Source organism: Chenopodium quinoa, unplaced genomic scaffold (genome assembly GCF_001683475.1).
Source record: "Chenopodium quinoa cultivar QQ74 unplaced genomic scaffold, ASM168347v1, whole genome shotgun sequence".
NCBI classification, from domain to species: Eukaryota; Viridiplantae; Streptophyta; class Magnoliopsida; order Caryophyllales; family Amaranthaceae; genus Chenopodium; species Chenopodium quinoa.
In genome coordinates this window covers 743,506-763,906 of record NW_018742597.1, presented here as the reverse complement: position 1 = coordinate 763,906, position 20,401 = coordinate 743,506, and the positions used below count along the sequence as shown (strand labels likewise).

General features: G+C 36.7%; 1 protein-coding gene across 1 annotated transcript; it reads left to right on the top strand.

The window, feature by feature from the left end:
• Nucleotides 1-5,968: 5,968 nt before the first annotated feature.
• On the top strand, nucleotides 5,969-11,161 carry LOC110721138 (DEAD-box ATP-dependent RNA helicase 28-like). The gene is made up of 7 exons (XM_021900270.1): nucleotides 5,969-6,274; nucleotides 6,366-6,548; nucleotides 6,662-6,730; nucleotides 7,359-7,465; nucleotides 8,864-8,942; nucleotides 9,360-10,265; nucleotides 10,961-11,161. The coding sequence occupies exons 1-7, from the start codon at nucleotides 6,029-6,031 to the stop codon at nucleotides 11,138-11,140; spliced, it is 1,770 nt and encodes a 589-aa protein (XP_021755962.1). The 5' UTR covers nucleotides 5,969-6,028; the 3' UTR covers nucleotides 11,141-11,161.
• The last annotated feature ends 9,240 nt before the right edge of the window (nucleotides 11,162-20,401 follow it).

The window sequence follows — 20,401 nt, the reverse complement described above, 5'->3', positions numbered from 1 at the left end:
AATTTTGTTGGTGTTATAGGATGCGTCAATTTATAATGTTAAATGTCACACATTTTAATTTAATTATAATTAAGGAATAATTTTTATTTCTTATCATAAACACTATCAAAATTTATCTTATAATAGTAGGTATATAAATCCTATATCTAAAACTGATTATTTTAAAAGATAATTTTTAGTTTTTTTAAATAAATTAAATCCTAATAAATCAATATTCGTTGTTTTTACTTACGTGGAAAAATTCTTAGATCTCATTCGTCACTTTTGTTTAGGTGGCAAACGAATTTTTTTAATTCCAAAATAAAATAGAAATCTAATTTTTAATTGGTCAAAAAAATACCTTTGCTTATGTGGCGCGCCGAATGCTCTCCAAAAATGCCTACTTTATTTATATATATTAAATTTTTATTGTATGTGTTTTTGCTCATTTTTATTTAGTTTGCTCATTTTAATTTCAGTTTGCTCATTTGTGAAGGATATGAGCGGAACAATATGTATTAACTTATCCTTGTAACTATCTACTTCAAAAATAGGCAGAAAATGAAGTGCATAATATAAATTAGTATACGGTTGGTCTCTTATGGTCCAACAATTATTTACATTTTCAGATATAGTAAGTAAGTTCAAGGTTTCATATAAGTTTGAATGTTTTAGAATTGTTGCTCATTTGATAATGAACAAAGAATAGTTGCTCATTTGATAAATGAGCAAACAAAACAAAGAAATATTGTTTGCTCATTTAATAAATAAACAAATAAATGTTGCTCATTTGATAAATGAGAAAAAAAAAAACAAAAAAAAAAACAAAAAAAAAATAATGTAAAAAAAAAAAAAAATTTTTTTTTTTTTGCTCTTTTGATAAATGAACAAAGAATTGTTGCTCATTTGATAAATGAGCAAATAATTGTTTGCTCATTTGATAAATGAACAAAAATTATGGCTCAAAATGAGCCAAACAAAAAAAAATGTAAATTACATTTTTTTTGCTCTTTTGATAAATGAACAAAGAATTGTTGCTCATTTGATAAATGAGCAAATAATTGTTTGCTCATTTGATAAATGAACAAAAATTATGGCTCAAAATGAGCCAAACAAAAAAAATGTAAATTACATTTTTGCCTTTATTATGTGAGCAATCTCAACAGTTGGATCATGAGGTATCTAATGGTTGAGATTTGTTCTCATATATAATAAGGTTCTCACGTATAAACCTATTCTCACCGGATCCCTCCCCTTGGAATTGAATTGCATACACACAAATTAACAACAGAAAAAAAAAAAAAAAACAAGAAATCAACTTAAACGAGCTAGAACCTTGACCAACCAAAAAAAAAAAAAACTTCCTGATTTTGTGGTATGTTATGGTCGAATTATCAGGTCTGGTAAACCATGAGAATAAAATTTAATAGGAAAATTCTATATAGTGACCCTCTAGTCCCTCTACTGTTGACTTTTTCAAGTTGTAGGCTTGTAACCCCTCTTTTTGGAAGTTACATACTGTAATGTTGTTTATATAGTAAGTTAATTGTGACCTTGCTGTTATGTTGTCGTTAATAAGGTTTCGTTATTATCTTTTTAAAAGCAGCGTTTTGGTCTTTGTTTTGCTGGGAAAGTTTCCCTCCAAATAATCTGGCCTTCTTCCTCCTTTTATTTAATTCGCTTTCCCCTCTAACTTTTTTTAGGGTTCCATTGTTGTCTTTCTCACATCAAATCATGTCAATAACAAAAGTCTTGTTGCTCCTTCCCTTGAAATTCGACTTGTGCATGGAATTTATAAGCCCACGATGCTATTGCAAGCCACCCACTAACAACAAATTGCAACTTAAGGAAAGCTTTCTTCAAGTAATACAACAACAAAATCTTCGCTTCAAGAATTTGTGTTTCGCAAATTAAGGTCATTTATGATTAGAGTGGAATGAATAAATGAAATTGAGACTAAGTTAGCGAGGGAATTTAATTTGAAGGAGAGAGAAAGGTATAGAAGAAAGGGAGTGTTAGGTGACGTATTATATGTCCCTTTGATGTTCGTCATAAATAAACGCTAATGTAGGTTACTGATGCGGAATCTAAGGTAGGGTTAGGTGTTTCGGGTTATGGGTTAAGTGTTTAGGCTAGGTGTTTAAGTGGTTCAGTGTTTAGGCTAGGTGTTTACGTAGGAACAGGGGTAAGGAACAGGAACTAGTTCCTGAGAATGAGGAACTCAAAGTTTGACTAGAAAGGAACACTCGCAATACTAATCAAGGATAGGTATGGTTAGAGTTGAACACTCACTCTACTGACCATAAGACAAGCTAACCCCGAACACTTCGAGTTAAGCTCACAAACTCGAGTCCACGAGTTCAAGTAACTTGAATCCACAAGTTAAAACAAGAAATAACACAAGGTATATTTCAAAGGTAAATATTTCATTCATAATAATCTGATCTGATTACAAAAGCTAGACTAGACTTCCTTTTATAGACTAAGGAAGTAGTTACATTAATTATCTTACTTAGCTAATTTAATAAAAGGGAACTAAAAAGTCGCCAGCCAAAAGGGAACTCAACAGTCGCCACAATGAGCAGTCCCTCAATGTATTAGTTCCATGCAAACCGTCATACATCGAAGACTAATAATTGTTGCTGTTCCTTAACGAGTTCCTTAATCAGTTCCTTGGGGAACTCGCTGTAGATGCGCCCAGCTTTCTCCCTTCTAACAGCTGACAGTTATAACTTTTATTACAACAACTTAAACTAAGCTAATTACTACTATAAACTGAAAATAAAACATGCAAATAAATAGTAATAAAAATCAATTAAACTAAGGAGGTTATACTCCATGAATGGCGCCTAAACAAGTGAATAAAAACCCACTTGAATGCTTAATTAACATGTGTAACCCCCTATTTATTTCCCTTGTCTTAGCTGCCTTCAAATCAGAAAGGAACAAGGAATATTCCTCCCCCAATGCTCATGAAAATATCTAAGGCATCCAAGGAAAATTAATTCCATGCTTACTCATCCATCCAAGTCACGCATGACTTGTACAAAGATGAGGATATGTTGAAACCCATGCGTGAAACATGATCAAGTTTGGACCCTTGAATGAATAGCCCATGGACAATAGGAACTTGATTCTTTTGGACCCTTGAATGTGTGTTTAGACCACTTGGACCACTTGACTCATTGGCTTGCACGAACTCTTGATCAAGGACCAATTCCGAATTAGTTACTATGCACTTTTTTTTTAGACAAGCGGGTCACAATATGTAACTTCCAAAAAGAGGGCAGGGTCACACCTTGGTAGGGGTGCTTATGATGTGAGTCGAGTTCGAGTTTGGGGTAGCTCGACTCAACTCATTAACATATCAAGCTGAGCTTTGACCAAGTCGAGATTTGACCAAATTTAACCGAGCCGATCTCGAGTAGTTTGCAATTTGATCCATCTTAATAGAACCCCCTATTCTGTGTAACATTTCTTCCTTCTTTTTTATTTTGTCTTTTGAAAAATATACATATGATCATATGACTACATAAATAATGTACGTTTATTAATTATTATTATATAAAAAAAAATTTAAAACAAATTTTCTTTTATTAAATATAACACCGTATAAAGAAATTCAAGTTTCCACGAGCTTTCAAGTTGACTCGACTCATCAATATTTCGAGTCAATTTCAAGCTCTAATAGCTCGCAAGTTGTCTCGTCTCATAAAATCATAAGCAATTAAGCGCCCTACACCCCTAGAACTTGGAAAAGTCAATAATAGAGAGTCGAAATTCCCAATTTTAAAAAATAAATAAATAAAAAAAAAAATATCCCCTTTGTGGCATATTCTACTGGAAAATTTGTCAGAAAAAACCTTTTAAATGCCTCATTTTGCAAGAAAAAACCTTTTAAACGATTCTTTGTTTGAAAAAATCACCACGATCACCTTTTTTGGTTAATGAAACCTCACCCCTCTTTTCCGGCATTGACTCCGACTTTCAGGCGTTGACTCAAGATTTTCCCTACTTGCAGCCACTGTTGGGTATTTTTCCCTCTTTTTCCTTTTTTGGCTCCTAATTTCCCCTCTATAAATATCCCCAAATCATTTCAACGAAAAATTAGGACAAATCATTTCAACGAAAAATGAGGGCATATCTCCTCCAAACCATATGAATTGATAGGTAAATTAAGGTTCTTCAACAATTTGTTCAACAATTGTAGTGCTTAATTCACCATTGTAGCACTCAATCTAGCTCTCCTCTATCTTCTCTAATTCACTCTACCATTAACACTGACAAACACACCAAAACAAACAAAATTGCAGATATTCAACAAATTAGGGCAACAATTGAACAATTTTATTGAAGAAATTCAACAATCCAAGCAAGTTTGTGTGTTATATTTAAGCGTCACAGTTCAAAATCACCAAATAACCAGCAACAATTAGGTTAATTGAGTTTATTTTTAGTCGAATTATTCTGATAAACCCTAATCATTTAAACGCAAATTCTACAATTGAGTACAAATTTGAAGAACTTACCTGAGTTTGTACTTAACTACGTAATTAGGAAACCTTGTTTTGCGTCCAAACGTCTCCTTTCTCCCTCCTTTAGCCATTGAAAACCAAAAGAACCCGAGTTTTTCTATTGTTAAAAAAAAACCCCAATTTTTTTTTTTACTATTTCGAGTCAAGAATTAATGAATTTACACTTACCTCAGGTTGTGGTTGAAGACTTGAAGTATTAATGGCGTAGCAGAGGAGAGATAAAGAGAAACCCAATTTGATGTGATGGTGTTGCAGAGCATTCATGGAAGAAAGGAGATATAGAATACAGGGGAAAGACTTTGCTGGGAAAATAAGAGGGAAAAATAAAGAGGGAGTGCAAAATATAAAAACAATTGGGTGTAAGTCGGGAAAATCTTGAGTAAATGCCTGAAAGTTGGAGTCAATGTCAGAAAAGAGGGGTGAGGTTTCAGTAAACAAAAAAAGTGATCGTGGTGGTTTTTTAAACAAAGAATCGTTTAAAAGTAGGGGTGATCAAAGTTAGCCCGGCCCGATTTTGGGCATATTTTTTTGGCTCGAATTCGGGTTGGGCCCGGCTAGGCCCAAAATTTTATTTTTGGCGGGTTTGGGAATGTGTTTTTATGCATATTTAGTTGATTTTGTAGGCCCGACCCGAAAATGGCCCAAAAAGCCTGCACGGCCTGACCATTTTGGGCGGGTTTGGGCACAAAAGTTTCGGCCCGAAGCTTGACCCGACCTTGCCCTGCCCGAGAAGTGGGCATAATTTTTTAGTTTCGGCCCGACCCGCCCAATGATCACCTCTATTTAAAAGGTTTTTTCTTGCGAGGGAGCTCATGTTGATCTCCGTGATAAACGGATACGTTTATCTTGGTGGCAAAATTGTAAATATTTTTAAATTTTGAAAAAAAAAAAAAAAAAATCACCATCACCTTCCTCCTCACTCCACCGTGACCCATCTCCATGATTAATCCATGGTTTCCTTTCTTCCTTCCTTCACATTCCCAACCCTGCTAGCACCTTCATCTTCTTCCTCCTTCTCTGATCCCCAAACACCTTAATCTTCTGATTTCTTCTTCAAGATGCTTCAATGGTGAATACGAAACCTCAACACCATTTTCGGCGACTTCGTCGCCAAATCCAACGAAAACCCTGTGTAAATATGTAGAAATTAAGGGAATGGTTAATCCCTAAAGGGAAAGTGTTTTTGTTTGCTTATTTGATATCCCCCTTCTATTGGTATTCACCATTGATGGAGCTCGTCAGCTTCTTCGATTTCATCAGATTTGCATTCTCCCATTAAAGCTGCTTGGAGGATCTCCTCTTTCAAATGGCAAAAATACCCCTTATTTTAACTGCAAAATGACCACAATACCCTGTTATAAACTTCACGTGTTTATCACCGAGATTAACTTGTATTTACCCAAAATAAGACATTTAAAAGGTTTTTTTAAACAAAATTTCCTATTCTACTATTCTAAAACCCTATAAAACTAACACAAAAACCCTCTTCAACGTTTGTTCACAGAGCTACTATAATGGGTTCAGGCTTCGTATTCGAGCCTCCTAGCGACGAAGAACTCGAAGACGACATTCATTCCGGCGACGATAATGCCTCCGAATCTGCCTGGGACTTCGCCGCCTACTCCGAAGCCGTCGCTGAAGAACACGCCCGCCGTCACACCACCTCCGTCGACCAAAAAATCCACAAGCTTCGTCAACAGCGCGCCGTCTCTCTCCCTAACCCTAACGACTCCGACTCCGACTCCGAATCCAATAAACAAGTACTATTTCATTCTCCTTTTCTTCCTGTTTTGTATTTCAATTCAATTTCAGTTCAATTGTAAATTTGATAATGGTTGATAATTTTATTAGGAGGATTACAAGGCTGAGAAAGGAGATGATGATGAAAACGATGTTGTTGAAAGTGATAAACCTTTCTTTGCAGCTGCTGAAGGTGTTTCCTATCAAGCTAAATCGTTTTTGGAGCTTAATCTTTCGAGGCCGTTGCTTCGAGCTTGCGAAGCGTTAGGGTACTCTAAGCCTACACCAATCCAGGTTTTTTTAGGAGCAATTTTTTTTTTTTTTTTAAATGAATTTCTAGGATTTTACTATAATTATTAGCTCAAATGAATTTGTGATATGACTGAAAATGGAAGCATTGTTTGTAGGCTGCTTGTATACCATTGGCAATGGCCGGGCGTGATATTTGTGCGAGTGCAATAACCGGTTCTGGGAAGGTAAATCGTTGATTTATTTCATTGATTTAGGTTAATTGTTGAAAAGATTGGAATTCATGATTGCAGCTCCCTTTAGTGCTTGTTTGATTTGAATCTAGGTAAGGAAGTGGAATGGAAACGAATAATAAGAGGAAGGGGTAATGTTGTTAAGTGCTACCATTATTAGATGTTCGATATACCTAAAGAAAGGAAGGAAGTGCTACCATTATTAGATGTTCGATATACCTAAAGAGAGGAAGGAATTAATGGTTACCTTTGAGAAATAGGGTGTGTTATCCTACCTTTCATACCAAACACTTGGTAAATGGTTAATTGGTTCCACTTCCACCCCTTAGAAACACGATATCAAACAAGCTCTTAATTCTAAAATAAAAACTTTATAAAAAGGTTGGACTTTGTTTGTTATTGGATTTATCTTAGACTGACTTAATATAAAAGAAAAGAAAAAGAAGAATCTGATTGTAGCTAGCTGATTGCTGCTGTTTAAGGATGCTTTCTAGTACTGGAATCTGGTAATATTTGGAATTGTTCAAGGGTTGCTCTTGTGTGCATTATTCTTTTGTTGGGGGAAATATGATGGGTTTGGATATAATTGTTATTTATATTTCTCTCTGTTCGGCTTCTGTAGACCGCAGCTTTTTCATTGCCAACCTTGGAGAGGTTGTTATACCGCCCAAAGCGTGTGCCGGCAATTAGGGTTCTTATTCTTACTCCTACAAGGGAGCTAGCTGTCCAGTAAGTTTCACTACTAACTCCATTTTTTTGGTCATCAAGAAGATTTTATTTCTGTAAACCTAATAACTTACATCAACAAACTACAAAACTGAGGAACTCTTTTCTTCCTTATTATATTGAATGTATATTTTCATAAGCATGTGTTTATATACTTATTGAATTAAAATTCTCATAAAGGTTCCAATTTAAAGGATATCAAATAGTCATGAATAACATGTCCTGATCTAACATTACAGATGACACATTGAACATTGCTGTAATCGTTGTGGTCAAGGGTAACTGTGTAAGATGAGGTTTGGTGCATGTTTATATAGGCATTAGAAACTAAAAGAGTGCTGCCTTGCTATTATTCTTTTCCTCCAGCATCTTTGATTTTATAAAAATCTGTTAAAGCGAAAACAAAGTATTGCCTGTGTGTGAAATTCAATCCTATTTGGAAAAAGGATTGTCAAAATGTTGAAGCATCTATGCATAATGTATACTTGTATAGTGATATACTATCCTTGTACAATTGTACCACAAACTTGTCCTAATTTTCATTTTTGTTGGTCTCGATTACCTTTACACTAATGTTTTCCCCTTAAAAAAGTTTTCAGTATTGTTTTCCTTGCCCACCATTTATAAAAAGTTTCCTGTACATATTCTTTACTTGATAAAATAAGATTAAAACTACCTTTACACTAATATTCATTTTTTCTATAATAAAAACAGTTTCAGTATTGGTCTCAATTACCTTTACACTAATATTCATTTTTTTTATAATAAAAACTCCACCATAATATCACTTCTAAATTTTTTTGCCTTAAAGAATTGGGAGAACGCCCAAAGGTTTTGTGGGGTGTAAGGAGCACAGGATATAGTGCTCGTTTTTGGTGGTATATTTTGTGAATAATGCACCAGAAAAGTATCATAAGAAATACTTCTTTGTCTCTGAGATCAGGATCCTTGTTGCTATGTTGCAATATCCTCAAACAAAGTTCCTTTCTCCTTGTTAAGTTAATAAAATTATATATATTCCCATTCATTAATTGGATTTGTAATCAATGGATTGAGTGAATCCCTGATTATCAAAATACTTAAAAGCAGACTGAAACAGAATACCTTTTTGTTATTTCTTCCATGGACTTGTGATTTAGTCCATCTTATAGAAAAAGCTTGTAGCTTCCAAAGAATTTTAACAATGTATGACATTTAAAGTCTTTGAGGGTTGTCTTCCACTTCTTCTTGCCTTTTACTTGCAGTAAACGAGTCCCTAAGATACTGGCCTTTGTGGAACATAATTTTGTGTATATCCTTTACATGTTTCTTTTTTGTCTTGATTCGTAATTGTAAACTTTCTCAAACATATAGTGTTCTTTTTTTTTTTTCTCACTCTAGTGCTCTGATGTGGCTTTTCAGGGTTCACAGTATGATAGAAAAACTTGCTCAATTTACAGATATAAGATGCTGCCTGATTGTTGGTGGGCTATCAAATAAGGTTATGATACTTTCTTATTGGCTCTTTTCTGTTTTGGTAAAATTAATCTATCATGTCTGTTGTTTGCCATTTTACATTTCAAAGTAGTTTGTCCCCTGATTGAGATTGGTTTGATGCAATGGTTTTACAATTTTAGTGGGTCCTTATCTGAAATGTGTGCAAGTGTGAATTTTACTATGAGCCTGCGACCCTTACATGCTTGTGCTGGTTGTTTACGCATGTGTGTGTTTCAGTCCTCTTGATATTTTAATGTGACTTCCTTTGTTCAAATGGAAATAACCATAATTTCACTAAATACTTCTACTACGGAAAACATTGAAAGTTTTTCATTGCTTCAACTATCTCCGGTTTTGGCTGTTATAGATGTCTTTCTTTTCTATATCTGTCATAACTGAGTGACATTATAAATGAACTCAGGTGCAAGAGGCTGCATTAAGGTCGATGCCAGATGTCGTTGTGGCAACTCCAGGGCGTATGATTGACCATTTACGTAATTCAATGTCTGTGGATCTAGATGATCTTGCTGTCTTGATTCTTGATGAGGCTGATCGACTTTTGGAGCTTGGATTTAATGCTGAGATCCAGGAACTCGTCCGTATGTGTTCAAAACGGAGGCAGACAATGCTGTTTTCTGCCACAATGACTGAAGAGGTTGCAGAGCTTGTCAAACTATCCTTAAAGAAACCACTACGGTTGTCAGCTGATCCGTCTGCCCAACGACCAGCAGCTTTGACTGAGGAGGTTGTGAGAATAAGAAGAATTCGTGAAGCACATTATGAGGCAGTGCTTCTTGCATTATGCTCAAAAACATTCACATCCAAAGTAATCATTTTTAGTGGAACCAAGCTTGCTGCTCATAGGTTGAAGATCTTATTTGGATTAGCAGGCTTAAAAGCAGCCGAGTTTCATAGCCATCTTACACAAGCGCAGCGTCTTGATTCTCTTGAGCTTTTCAGAAAACAGGAAGTAGACTTCTTGATTGCAACAGATGTTGCTGCTCGAGGGCTTGACATAGCTGGGATTCGGACAGTTATTAATTATGCTTGTCCTCGTGATCTCACAACATATGTACACCGAGTGGGTCGTACAGCAAGAGCTGGTCGGGAAGGATACGCAGTCACATTTGTCACTGATAATGATCGCTCTCTACTAAAAGCCATTGCTAAAAAGGCTGGTTCTAGGTTAAAGAGCAGAATTGTTGCTGAAGATTCAATTAATAAGTGGGCGCAAACAATTGAGCAGATGGAAGATCAGGTTGCTACTATTCTTCAAGAAGAGAAAGAAGAAATGGCTTTGAGAAAAGCAGAGATGGAAGCAGCAAAGGTTTGTTTATGCTTTGTTTCTTTCTGCATGGCAACACTACTACCCCCTCACATCCATTTGATGTCAAATTGTTTGCAAATTGGAGTTTTTGGCTTGGTAATTATCAACCAGATCATGAATTTTGTAGTGATTGGAAAACACACTATATCAACTATCAGAAGTCCATAAAATCCATAATTAAATACTGTGTCTGAATGTGAATTAAATATAGAACTTCAGGAATGTAATAGCTTGATCTATCCATTGAAGCATTGTATGCAGTGTTAGTGTGGTTTGAATTTGCATAAAATTTTCTTGACTTTGATGATTTATTGTCCTAGCATCAACAATTGTGACTTTTTTTTATGGATTAACTTATGAAAAATTGCATCTTCATAAACTAATTAACTTTGAAGTTTTTGATAAGTTGTAAATTAATTGACATGCTTGGATTTAACATCCTAGAGGATTGCTATAAAAAAATATGGAAGATTTTGGTCTTCTCACGTTCTTTATGAAATTATGAACTTGCTTGAATATCATATCCTAAATCATTGCGAGGAGTTTGAGTATAAGTTTAACAGATTATCTTAAAGCTAACTAATTCCATTATGTTACTACTTGTTGGCCACTAATGTTCTGCATCTTATCTCAGAATCCAGATATATTGAACTTTCCATCATTGCTGACATGTACATTTACTTTCATTTTTTCAGGCTGAAAATATGATTGAGCACAGGGAAGAAATATTTTTCCGGTCTAAAAAGACGTGGTTTATGATTGCCATAGGATCTTGTTGGGGAGCCATTATTTGTAGTGAACTGAGATTCAAGATCTTGATTGTCTACCTTTGGATTATTTTGAGTATCTACCTTTGGATCATTTTGATTATCTAACTTTGAATCATTTTGATTATCTAACTTCGGATCATTATAAACTGGGGCCTTCTCTACATCCATACTTTTGAGATCAACATCCTTAGATCCCCAACTATCAAAGAGAGCTCTTGCTTTATCTTGAACTCTAGGGCTTTTATAGTTTAAAAGACTATAAACCCTTAAAATATATATATGACAGGTGTAACCAATCAGTCGGTATGTTATATCTTTACAAAATTCTCGTAAAGCTATATTCTCAGTTTCTCACCAAAGGGAGAAATATTCACTCCCAATGAACAAGGTCATTAACAGGAAAAAAATAGTACTACCTCCTTCCCAAAACATATCAAAATTTCTATGTTAGGCTTCCTCAAACCCAGACAATATGTATTTTCAATAATATCAAGCATATAAACCACTTTCCATATATTGCCTAAATGATTTCCGCAAAACCAAACACCGAAGCAAAAGCCAAGTCTTAAAATTTATTTTCCTAACTAGAAATTCTGGTCTAAGCACTGAAGCACTGTTTTTCGGGGCTCTTCAGAGTAGATCAAACTGAAAATCCAAGTTAAGACCGTGCAAGGTATATAGTTGACCTTCCATCAATATCCTAATAATGCATAGACACAATTAGCTTACATTTTTCATACAAGCTTACTTGACTCTCATTTATCATATCTTGACATTAATTATAACTATTCTACCATTTCTGCTCTTTGCATATCAGAAAATCAACAGAGATTAAAAGCATGTGTTCCAAATGCAGAGTCATCATCATACTGGTCCTATGCCAAACAACTACTCTCTCCGTCCCATAATATAGTTCCTATTTGTGGTTTTTCCAGTATTTAAGAAATAGGAAGAGAAAGTGGATGAAGGACATTGATAAAAGTGAAAAGTACAATTATAAACAAAAAGTTAAGAGAGAGAAAGTGGAAAAAATACATGATATGTGCAAAATTTAAGGGTAAGTTAGGAAGTACAGTGAATAATGTTAAAAAAGTGATGGTATAATAGTCTTTACATACTATCCAAAACTACATGAATATATGCAAAATTTAAGGATAAGTTAGGAAGTACAGTGAATAATGTTAAAAAAGTGATGGTATAATATTCTTTACATACTATCCAAAAATAAAAACAGGAACAATATTTTGGATCTCCAAAATAGAAAAGCAGAAACTATATTACGAGACAGAGGGAGTACTAAATTAAGACTTGACGTCTTAACCCCCATCCCCATAGAGGACTCAGAAGCCCATTTTTAACACAAGGCCCAGGAGTCTAGGAAACCACCATTTCAAGGGATGGATAATCCATCATGAAGCCATACTATACAATCCTCACCATCGCATACATTAATCCGAGGAGCTCTCTATATTGTACATATATGTAATTCGCTATCGACTTGAGCATCAAAAATTTCTACCAGGAAGCCACCTAATGTTTGTGTTATTTCTTTAGTTGAACATTATAACTAACAACTGAGGGTCATCAACTACAGTACAAAAACCTAGTTGGTTGCCACACAATCAGTCACACACTCGCACCGGAATCGTTTCCTTTTGAAACAAATAAAATATCGAGAGATAACAAAGGAATATTAAGTTGAAACACATAAACGACTTGTCAGAAATCACCAGTTAGGCTGGTCCGACCAAGGAAAAGAATCTCGTAAAAGGAGAGATTCGTGATGAATACCAATTAAGGGTATTAGCTTCAAAAAACAAATGCTTAGCCAAAAAAAGTAAGTCCTTTTCAGAAACTAAATCTTGAAAGGGGTATTGATATCCAGAACTCTATTTGAAACTAACACTAAACAGGAAAATACAGCAATTACAGCACATGTTACGAGAAGGCTTTAATAAATTCTTGTTTACTGTAACTTAAGGAAATACAGCTACATCGAAGACAACGAGGCACTGTAATTCCAATCACAAAAAGACCGGTAATTACAGTCACGAAAACATACCAAAGAAAACCTAGAGTAGAAATAATGCAAACCATAATCACCGTTACTGACTTACGAGGCAATCAAGAATACAGAAGCTATTCTACAAGGATGAGCGGCAAAGATCAGGAACTTAACATCTATACTCGCCATCAAATTAGTAATAAACGTTTCGAAATTTCCTCCTAACAATGAAGTTCCATAAACCAAAAGCTAAACTGCCATAATGGCTAGTCAAATGAACAGTGCCCAGACTGCCCACCAGAAGTATAGCGGAAATTTCAATATCCCAATTCAGAGCTACAGTACAAAGTGCGCAAAACATACCCAAATCAACTTCTAAATGATCAAATTGCGCAACATTCCACACCCAAATCACCAATAACAAGTTCAGCGCACCTTCAAAACCCAAAAATCAAATAAACGGTGATTGTATACTTTACAAAAACCCTAAATTCAAATTCCTCGTGTTGCTACAACAAAAACCTATCAATATATATTAAATAAAATAATCATACAATAACAACCCAGAAATTTATAACTCCATTAATACTACCCAGAAGCAAAAATAAATAAATTGCAACAAACATCGAACGTATAATTTATAAAAAAAATACAAAAATAAGAAATGTTTTAGTTGAAAACAATAGGACCTTCGGCTGGTCCTTTTCGGTGGGAGAAGACTGATCTCGGTCCAAGTGATGACCGGGCCGAGGATTTTCTGCACAGCAAACACACGTAAACTAGCCTCGGGGGTTGTGCTGAGGAAGACCCCTCGATGCTAAAGTCAGTACAATGTTTTGAGAGAGAAAGCTATGTAAGAGAATTTGTGCTTAAGGCCTGAATTGAATATCTTCTGAATGAGATAATTGAGGGCTTTTATACCTTGCTCAAATAGGTGAACTGGGCCGTGAAGTCAGATGGGCTTGCCATGCTGATTGGGCCTGGCTGACTTGGCATGCTTGAGAGAGTTGAACCTTACTTTTGGGCTTTGTAATTAAAGCATTTGGATTGGGCCAATTGGATTGAATTGGATCCAAACAACTTGCCCCCGGACCCGATTCGGAATCATAACGGGTCGGGTTTTGACTTGCAAAATGGAGGAAGTAAATGGTTTAATTAAAATTTGAATTTGGGTAGTTATTGAGGTAGTAACTGCCGTTTAGAGAGTAATTAGGGAAGATGAAAGGTTTAGTGGGTAATTAATTAGGGAAGGTGTTTAACGGTTGCATTTAAGTGGAGTTAGTGGGGCTTTTAGTGGTACTAACTTCAGGAATTCTCACTTTTGGAAAACCTATTTAAACCACTCATCCCACTCTCTCTCCTCATTTCTTGCAAACTCTTTCTTCCGTCCTTCGCTAATCAACCCTTGACAAACGCTTTCCTTTTTCCGAGTATTCTCTGCATTTCGGGACCTAAGTTCGTTGCTCCGAATTTATAGATCGGCGAATTTCGCTTCCGATAGAGGTAATTTTCTCCGAAACTTGTTCGGATTTCTTTGATTTTTTAAAGCATTCCCTTTTTCCCGATTTCTCGATTTTTCGCACAAAAATGGTTCAAAATCGAGGCAAGAGACCAGTAGTTGCTAAAGAGGAAGAGGAAACTCCTCAATTACTTCCTCGGCGCAATTGATCACTTGGGCCGATACCGCCTTTGAGCAACCGAATCCCACGTCCCGAGATGGAAACTAGGGCTTCTTCGGGTGAGGCTCCTATTGTTGCAGTGTCGTTGACGTCGGTGCCATTCCGAGGCTCGGAAGAAGCTAGCACTTTCGGCAGCGTTTCGGCAACTGGACCCCGGGAGTTGCCAGCTGGGGCCTCAGAGTGAGTTAACCCCCTCGAAGTTATGGGCTGATGACCACCGCTACGTATGATTAGTGGGTCAAAGGGAGTGTTCTCCATTGCCTGGCCGAACAAATAGAGTTTTCTACAGCATTATGGAAGAGGATGGATATTGGTGCCGAATGCCCACTGCTGAGGACAGGATTCATCGCTCCCCTCCTGGTTACATTGGGGTGTATACCAGGTAGCTGCAGTTCGGGCTTCGGTATCCTCTACACTCCTTCGTGGTTGAAGTGCTGAACGGGTAATTGCTGAAGACTTCAGTGAGCCTCAACCTTTCTCTCCTTTCTTCCTTTTTCCCATTGCCTTGCTCTTTTTTACTTAGCTTTTTCTTTGAATTTTGAAGGCTTTGGCTCGAAATTTTTTTTGATGATGCTCATACTGCTCTTTGCCCCACTGTCTTTTCTGCTGTAGTTTGCCAAAGAAGAAGAAGACAGAGGAGAGCCAACAAGGCAAACATCTTCTTCGGACGAGTCTTCCGCCGAAGAAATGGCAGGTCAAAGGAGAAGAAGAGCTATTATAAACCCTGGGCAGTTTCAAGCTGTCGAACCTGCTGCTAAGAGACCTCGGCTAGGTGAAGACCCGACCGAGGATGTTAAAGAGAAGACTCCTCCTCCTCCCGAGGTTCGGGATGAGGAAGTTCAGTAGAGGACTCCCCCAAATTTAAATTCCTCACCATCTCCTCGGCACATAGCCGAACCTTTTGTTGATGAGGTTCGGAAGGAGGCTGATGCACTGATCATCCAGCCCGAGGATGATGATGTGCAGATATTGGATGGGAGGCCCAAAGATTTTAAGAAGGCCGAGGAAAGAGTTGAAGAAGCGAAGAACTTTGACGTTCCTTCAACTTCAGTTGGAAACTCCTTTAAGACCTTCCAGTCTTCTGAGATGGGGTTTGAGTCTGCCCCACTATCGGTTGTTCCAGATGCTGCTAGGAACGCTCTTCTTTCTCACCGAGCCTCAGCAATTGAGTACTTCGGTGACTTGTCTGGCTTGTCCGAATTGGAGAAGGTGAAGGTCTTGTCCCTTCGGGCTGCAGCTGGGGTGTCTAAGCCCCTTGTGAGGGTTCCAGACCCATTTGTTGAGAATCGGAAAATGTTGTTGCACGTAAACTTGCTCATGCTTAAAATTTTTTACTTAAGATTTTTTTTTTCACTTAATTTTTTTTAAACCTTGTAGGTCGTTCATAACCATTTTTTCGCTATGGGAATGAACATGGAGTTGAAGGGCAAGGCAGAAAAGGCCGAAGAATCTGAGTGCCGAGCTGAAGAGCCAAAAGGTAGAGGAAGAATTCGCTGCGTGCCGAGCTCAGATGGATGCCATGGCTACCAGCTTTTGCAACTTCTACCGGGAAATAGAGCAGTCCATCTTTCCTTAGATTAACGAAGGTCAGGCCTTGATACAGGAGTGTGGGGCTGTGAATATTCCTTGCGTCAAGACTCAAATCGAGCAAAAGATGCAGAAGGAATCTGAAGCTGGCCGAGGATTTTAATGAGAAGGCTGCTTTGGCCGAGACTGAAGCAAAGTAGAGGCAATCTGAGCTTGAGGCTGAGGTTCAGCAACTGAAGGATTGGCTGGCTGCAATACTACATTTTTTATCTAATACAATGGTACAAAATTAGCTAATACAACGGCTAATTTCATATCGTTGTATTAGACTAGGCTAATACAACGGTTTATACTAAAACAGGTCTAATACAACGGTTCATACTAACCGTTGTATTAGATAAACTCATCCGTTGTATTAGACGAGCTAATACAACGGATTGAGTAGTCTAATACAACGGAATGAGGCAACCGTTGTTTTAGACCTCAAACTTGGGCTTTTTTTTACTTAGGCATTTATTAAATCCCTCCCTCTCTCTCGACTCTATTCTCTCATTCTCTCTCAGTCTACTCTCTCTCTCTCTCGCCTCTCTCGCCACAGTACAACTCTCTCATTCTCTCTCAGTCTACCCTCTCTCTCATTCTCTCGTTCTCTCTCTCGCATTGCATTTCTAGAAGCTCTTTGCGTCCACTTCTCGTTCTCTCATTGTTTCTTGTCTATAAGGTATTTTCAGTTTTATTTATGGATTGTTTCTTGTTTTCGTTTTTCAGATCTGCTTTTTTTTATTGTTTCTTGTTTTTCTTCGTTTTTCTGATCTTTTTTCCTTTTTTTTTTTCATTTTTCCGATCTACTTTTTTTTTGTTTTTCTGATCTTTTTTCGTTTTTGATCTTTTTTTCGTTTTTCTGATCTTTCTTCATTTTTCAGATCTATTTTTTTTTCGTTTTTCAAATCTACTTGTTTTTCGTTTTTCTGATCTTTTTTCAATTTTTTCAGATTTTTCAATTTTTCAGATTTTTCTATTATTCAGATTTTTCAATTTTTCAAGTTTTCGTTCGTTTTTCAGATCTTGTTTTTTTTTCGTTTTTCTGGTTTTTTTTTAGTTTCTAGATTTTTTTTCTTTTTTGGATTTTTTTGTTGGTTTTTTCGAATTCTTGATTTTTTTGGGTTTTTTTTTTTGTATTTCTGGGTTTTTCTTTTAATTTTTCTAGTTTTTTTAATCTGGGTTTCATTCGTTTTCTTGTTTTCGTTTTGACTATTTTCATGTTTTCGTTTTTCTCATTTTCGTTTTTTGGTTTTTTCGAATTCTTGATCTGGTATGTTCGTTTTCATTTTTTGATTTCCAGATCTGCGTTTTTCGTTTTTCAATTTTTCAGATCTTCGTTTTTCAGATCTACTTTTTGTTTTTTTTTCAAATTTTCAGATCTTTTTTCAATTTTTTTCGTTTTTCGGTTTTCAAATTTTCAGATCTTTTTTCATATTTTCTTATCTTAGAAAATGTGATAGAGATACAATACCAAAATTAAGATGCAAACTAAGAAGACATTGATCAATTCTGGACTTGGACAATCTGGTCACTTATGAACAATATAATAATAATGATAATAATAATGATGATAATGATAATAATAATAATAACAATAATAATAATAATAATAATATTAATATTAATAATAATATTATTAATAAGAATAATAATAATAAAAAGAAAAAAAAAGACCTAATACAACGGATAGAAAGACCTAATACAATGGATTGGGGAGCAATCCGTTGTATTAGGTTCAGGTATTCCAAAAAAAAAGGAACCTAATCCAACGGATTGAGCAATCCGTTGGATTAGGTAGATACCTAATCCAACGGATTTCTCAATCCGTTGGATTAGGTCCATTTTACCGTTGTATTAGACCTAATCCAACACTAGCAAATGTGACGGTTGCTAGCCGTTGTATTAGGTCTAATACAACGGTTTTTAACACCTAATACAACGAAAAAATCCGTTGTATTAGGTCTAAAATGTAGTAGTGTGGAAGCCAAAGATACAGAACTTTCTAAGGCCAAGACCGATGAAGCTGGAAGTGCAGACTGATGAAGCTGCTAAGGCCCAGGCTAATCTTGAGGCTGCCCAAAAGCTGCTGCAAGTCAGAATCTATACCTAAGATCAATACGACGAGGGTTTTGATAATGGCTTTAAGGTAGCTCGGCGCCTGGCTTTTCATGCTGATCCAAGCATCAACTGGGATGCAGCTGAAGGGTGGTCAATGGATCCTAGCCACCCTAATTGCACATTGCCCACGATGTTGAGGTTGCTTTCCTCACTCGTCAAGCCGAGGCTGAGGCTCAGGCTGAGAGGGAAGCTGAAGAAGCCAAAAAGAAAGAACCTCATCCTGCTTCCTCTTCGGCTGGTGCTGGAAGTTCCAAGGGCCCAACTGCTCAACCTGATTCTGCTGATGCTGAAGCATAGGGATGCGGGCAGTCGTCTTCAGAGTCATGCGGATCCACTTGTGCTTAACTGCTAATTCTACCGCATCTGCTTTTGCCTTTCTTTTGCTTTCAGCTTGCCTTGAATTGTATAAACTTTATTCTTGTTTACTTTGTACTTAGTTCAGCAGCTGTGTTTTCCGCTTGTGGGAGACTGCCGATTTAGGATGTTTCTTTGTACTTAACTTGAAACTCTTAGTTTGAATTTATTGATGCTTTGATTTGCTCCTTTTTTCCATTGCCTTGCACTCTTTACTTAGCTTCTCTTTGAACTTTTTCAAAAAAATTTCTAAGTGTTGAGCTTTGGCCTGCAAATATTTTCTAGCTGAGGACTTCTTGCCCTCCGAGAAATTTGGAGTTGTAATTTTCAGGTTTCTAAAGTACTTGCTTCAACTTTTTCAGTTCAGCCGAGGCTTTTGCCTTGGCAAAATTTTTGTAACAATTCAGATTTTGAAGTTTTTGCTCTTTTTCTTTTCTCTTCTACTTTATTTTTGAAGGATATGATTTCGTTGTTCTGAAGTCTTAGAATCCAAGAACGATATTTTCCTGATCCTTATAGTTCATCCGAGGGAATGACTATCCAAAAAATAATGCTAGGGAACTGATTCATCCAAAGTACATTGCCACTGGTGGGCGATACTTCGGGGAAGAAATCCTTGTTCCTGGAACTGATTCATTCGAAGTACTTTGCCTCTTGTGGGTGATACTTTAGGGGTGCAATCATTGTTCCTATTTTTAAGGCAATGTTTTGGATTCATCCACGGAGGAACTGATTCATCCGAAGTACAATGCCTCATTAGGCAATACTTCGGGGGTGAAATCATATATCCTCGGCTCGGCAGGTTTGACGGCTTACCGAAGTACAATGCTGCTGGTGAGCAATACTTCGAACAGCGCCGAAGGAAAACCTTGAATTTTTTCAAAAAACATCGAAGACTGAAAAATAGAAACTTGCTAAATTTTAAAGAAATGGTGGCTCAAAGGCCTTTCATTAATCAGAAAGATGCACTTACATAGATTGTTCTGCTTTACACATGATATTTCTTAAGCACATCTGCGTTCTAGTGGTTTTTCAGCTCAGTTCCCCCCAACTGCCGAAGTGTATGTTCCAGGCTGAAGTACATCATAGATTTCATAGGGTCCCTCCCAAGTGGCTGAGAGTTTCCCATGAATGCGGCCTTTTTGCACAGCTGCAGCATTCCAAAGGATAAGATCCCCAATTTGAGAAGTCTTACACAGACTCTTCGGTTGTAAAATTTGTTGATTCTTTGCTTATATGCAGTCATTCTGTCTTGGGCCGAATCTCTAACCTCGTCTAGAAAGTCAAGGGATTCTTTCATGAGTTGCTCATTTTCTTTAGTCGAGAAGAGATTTACTCGTAGACTTTCTGTGCCAATTCCACTAGAAGAACGACTTCGGATCCATACACCAATTCAAAAGGTGAATGCCCCGTTGCCTCTTTTTCAATCGTCCGAAGTGACCAGAGGGTTTTTGGAAGTTCCTCTATCCACTTAGACTATTGATCTTCAACTCTCTTCTTGAGAACGTTGAGGATTTGTTTATTCGCAGATTCAGCTTGACCATTACTCTGCGGATGACATAATGCGGATTATGCCAACTTGATGCCGAACTGATCAGTGTACCGCCTTAGCGGAAAATTATCAAACTGCCTCCCATGATC

What these genes read in the sequence shown, in the direction of transcription:
- LOC110721138 (XM_021900270.1), top strand. Translation starts at nt 6,029, where the DNA reads ATGGGTTCAGGCTTCGTATTCGAGCCTCCTAGCGACGAAGAACTCGAA. An exon ending in ACTCCGAATCCAATAAACAA is followed by an intron (nt 6,275 to 6,365) that starts GTACTATTTCAT and finishes TAATTTTATTAG; the next exon opens with GAGGATTACAAGGCTGAGAA. An exon ending in CAATAACCGGTTCTGGGAAG is followed by an intron (nt 6,731 to 7,358) that starts GTAAATCGTTGA and finishes CGGCTTCTGTAG; the next exon opens with ACCGCAGCTTTTTCATTGCC.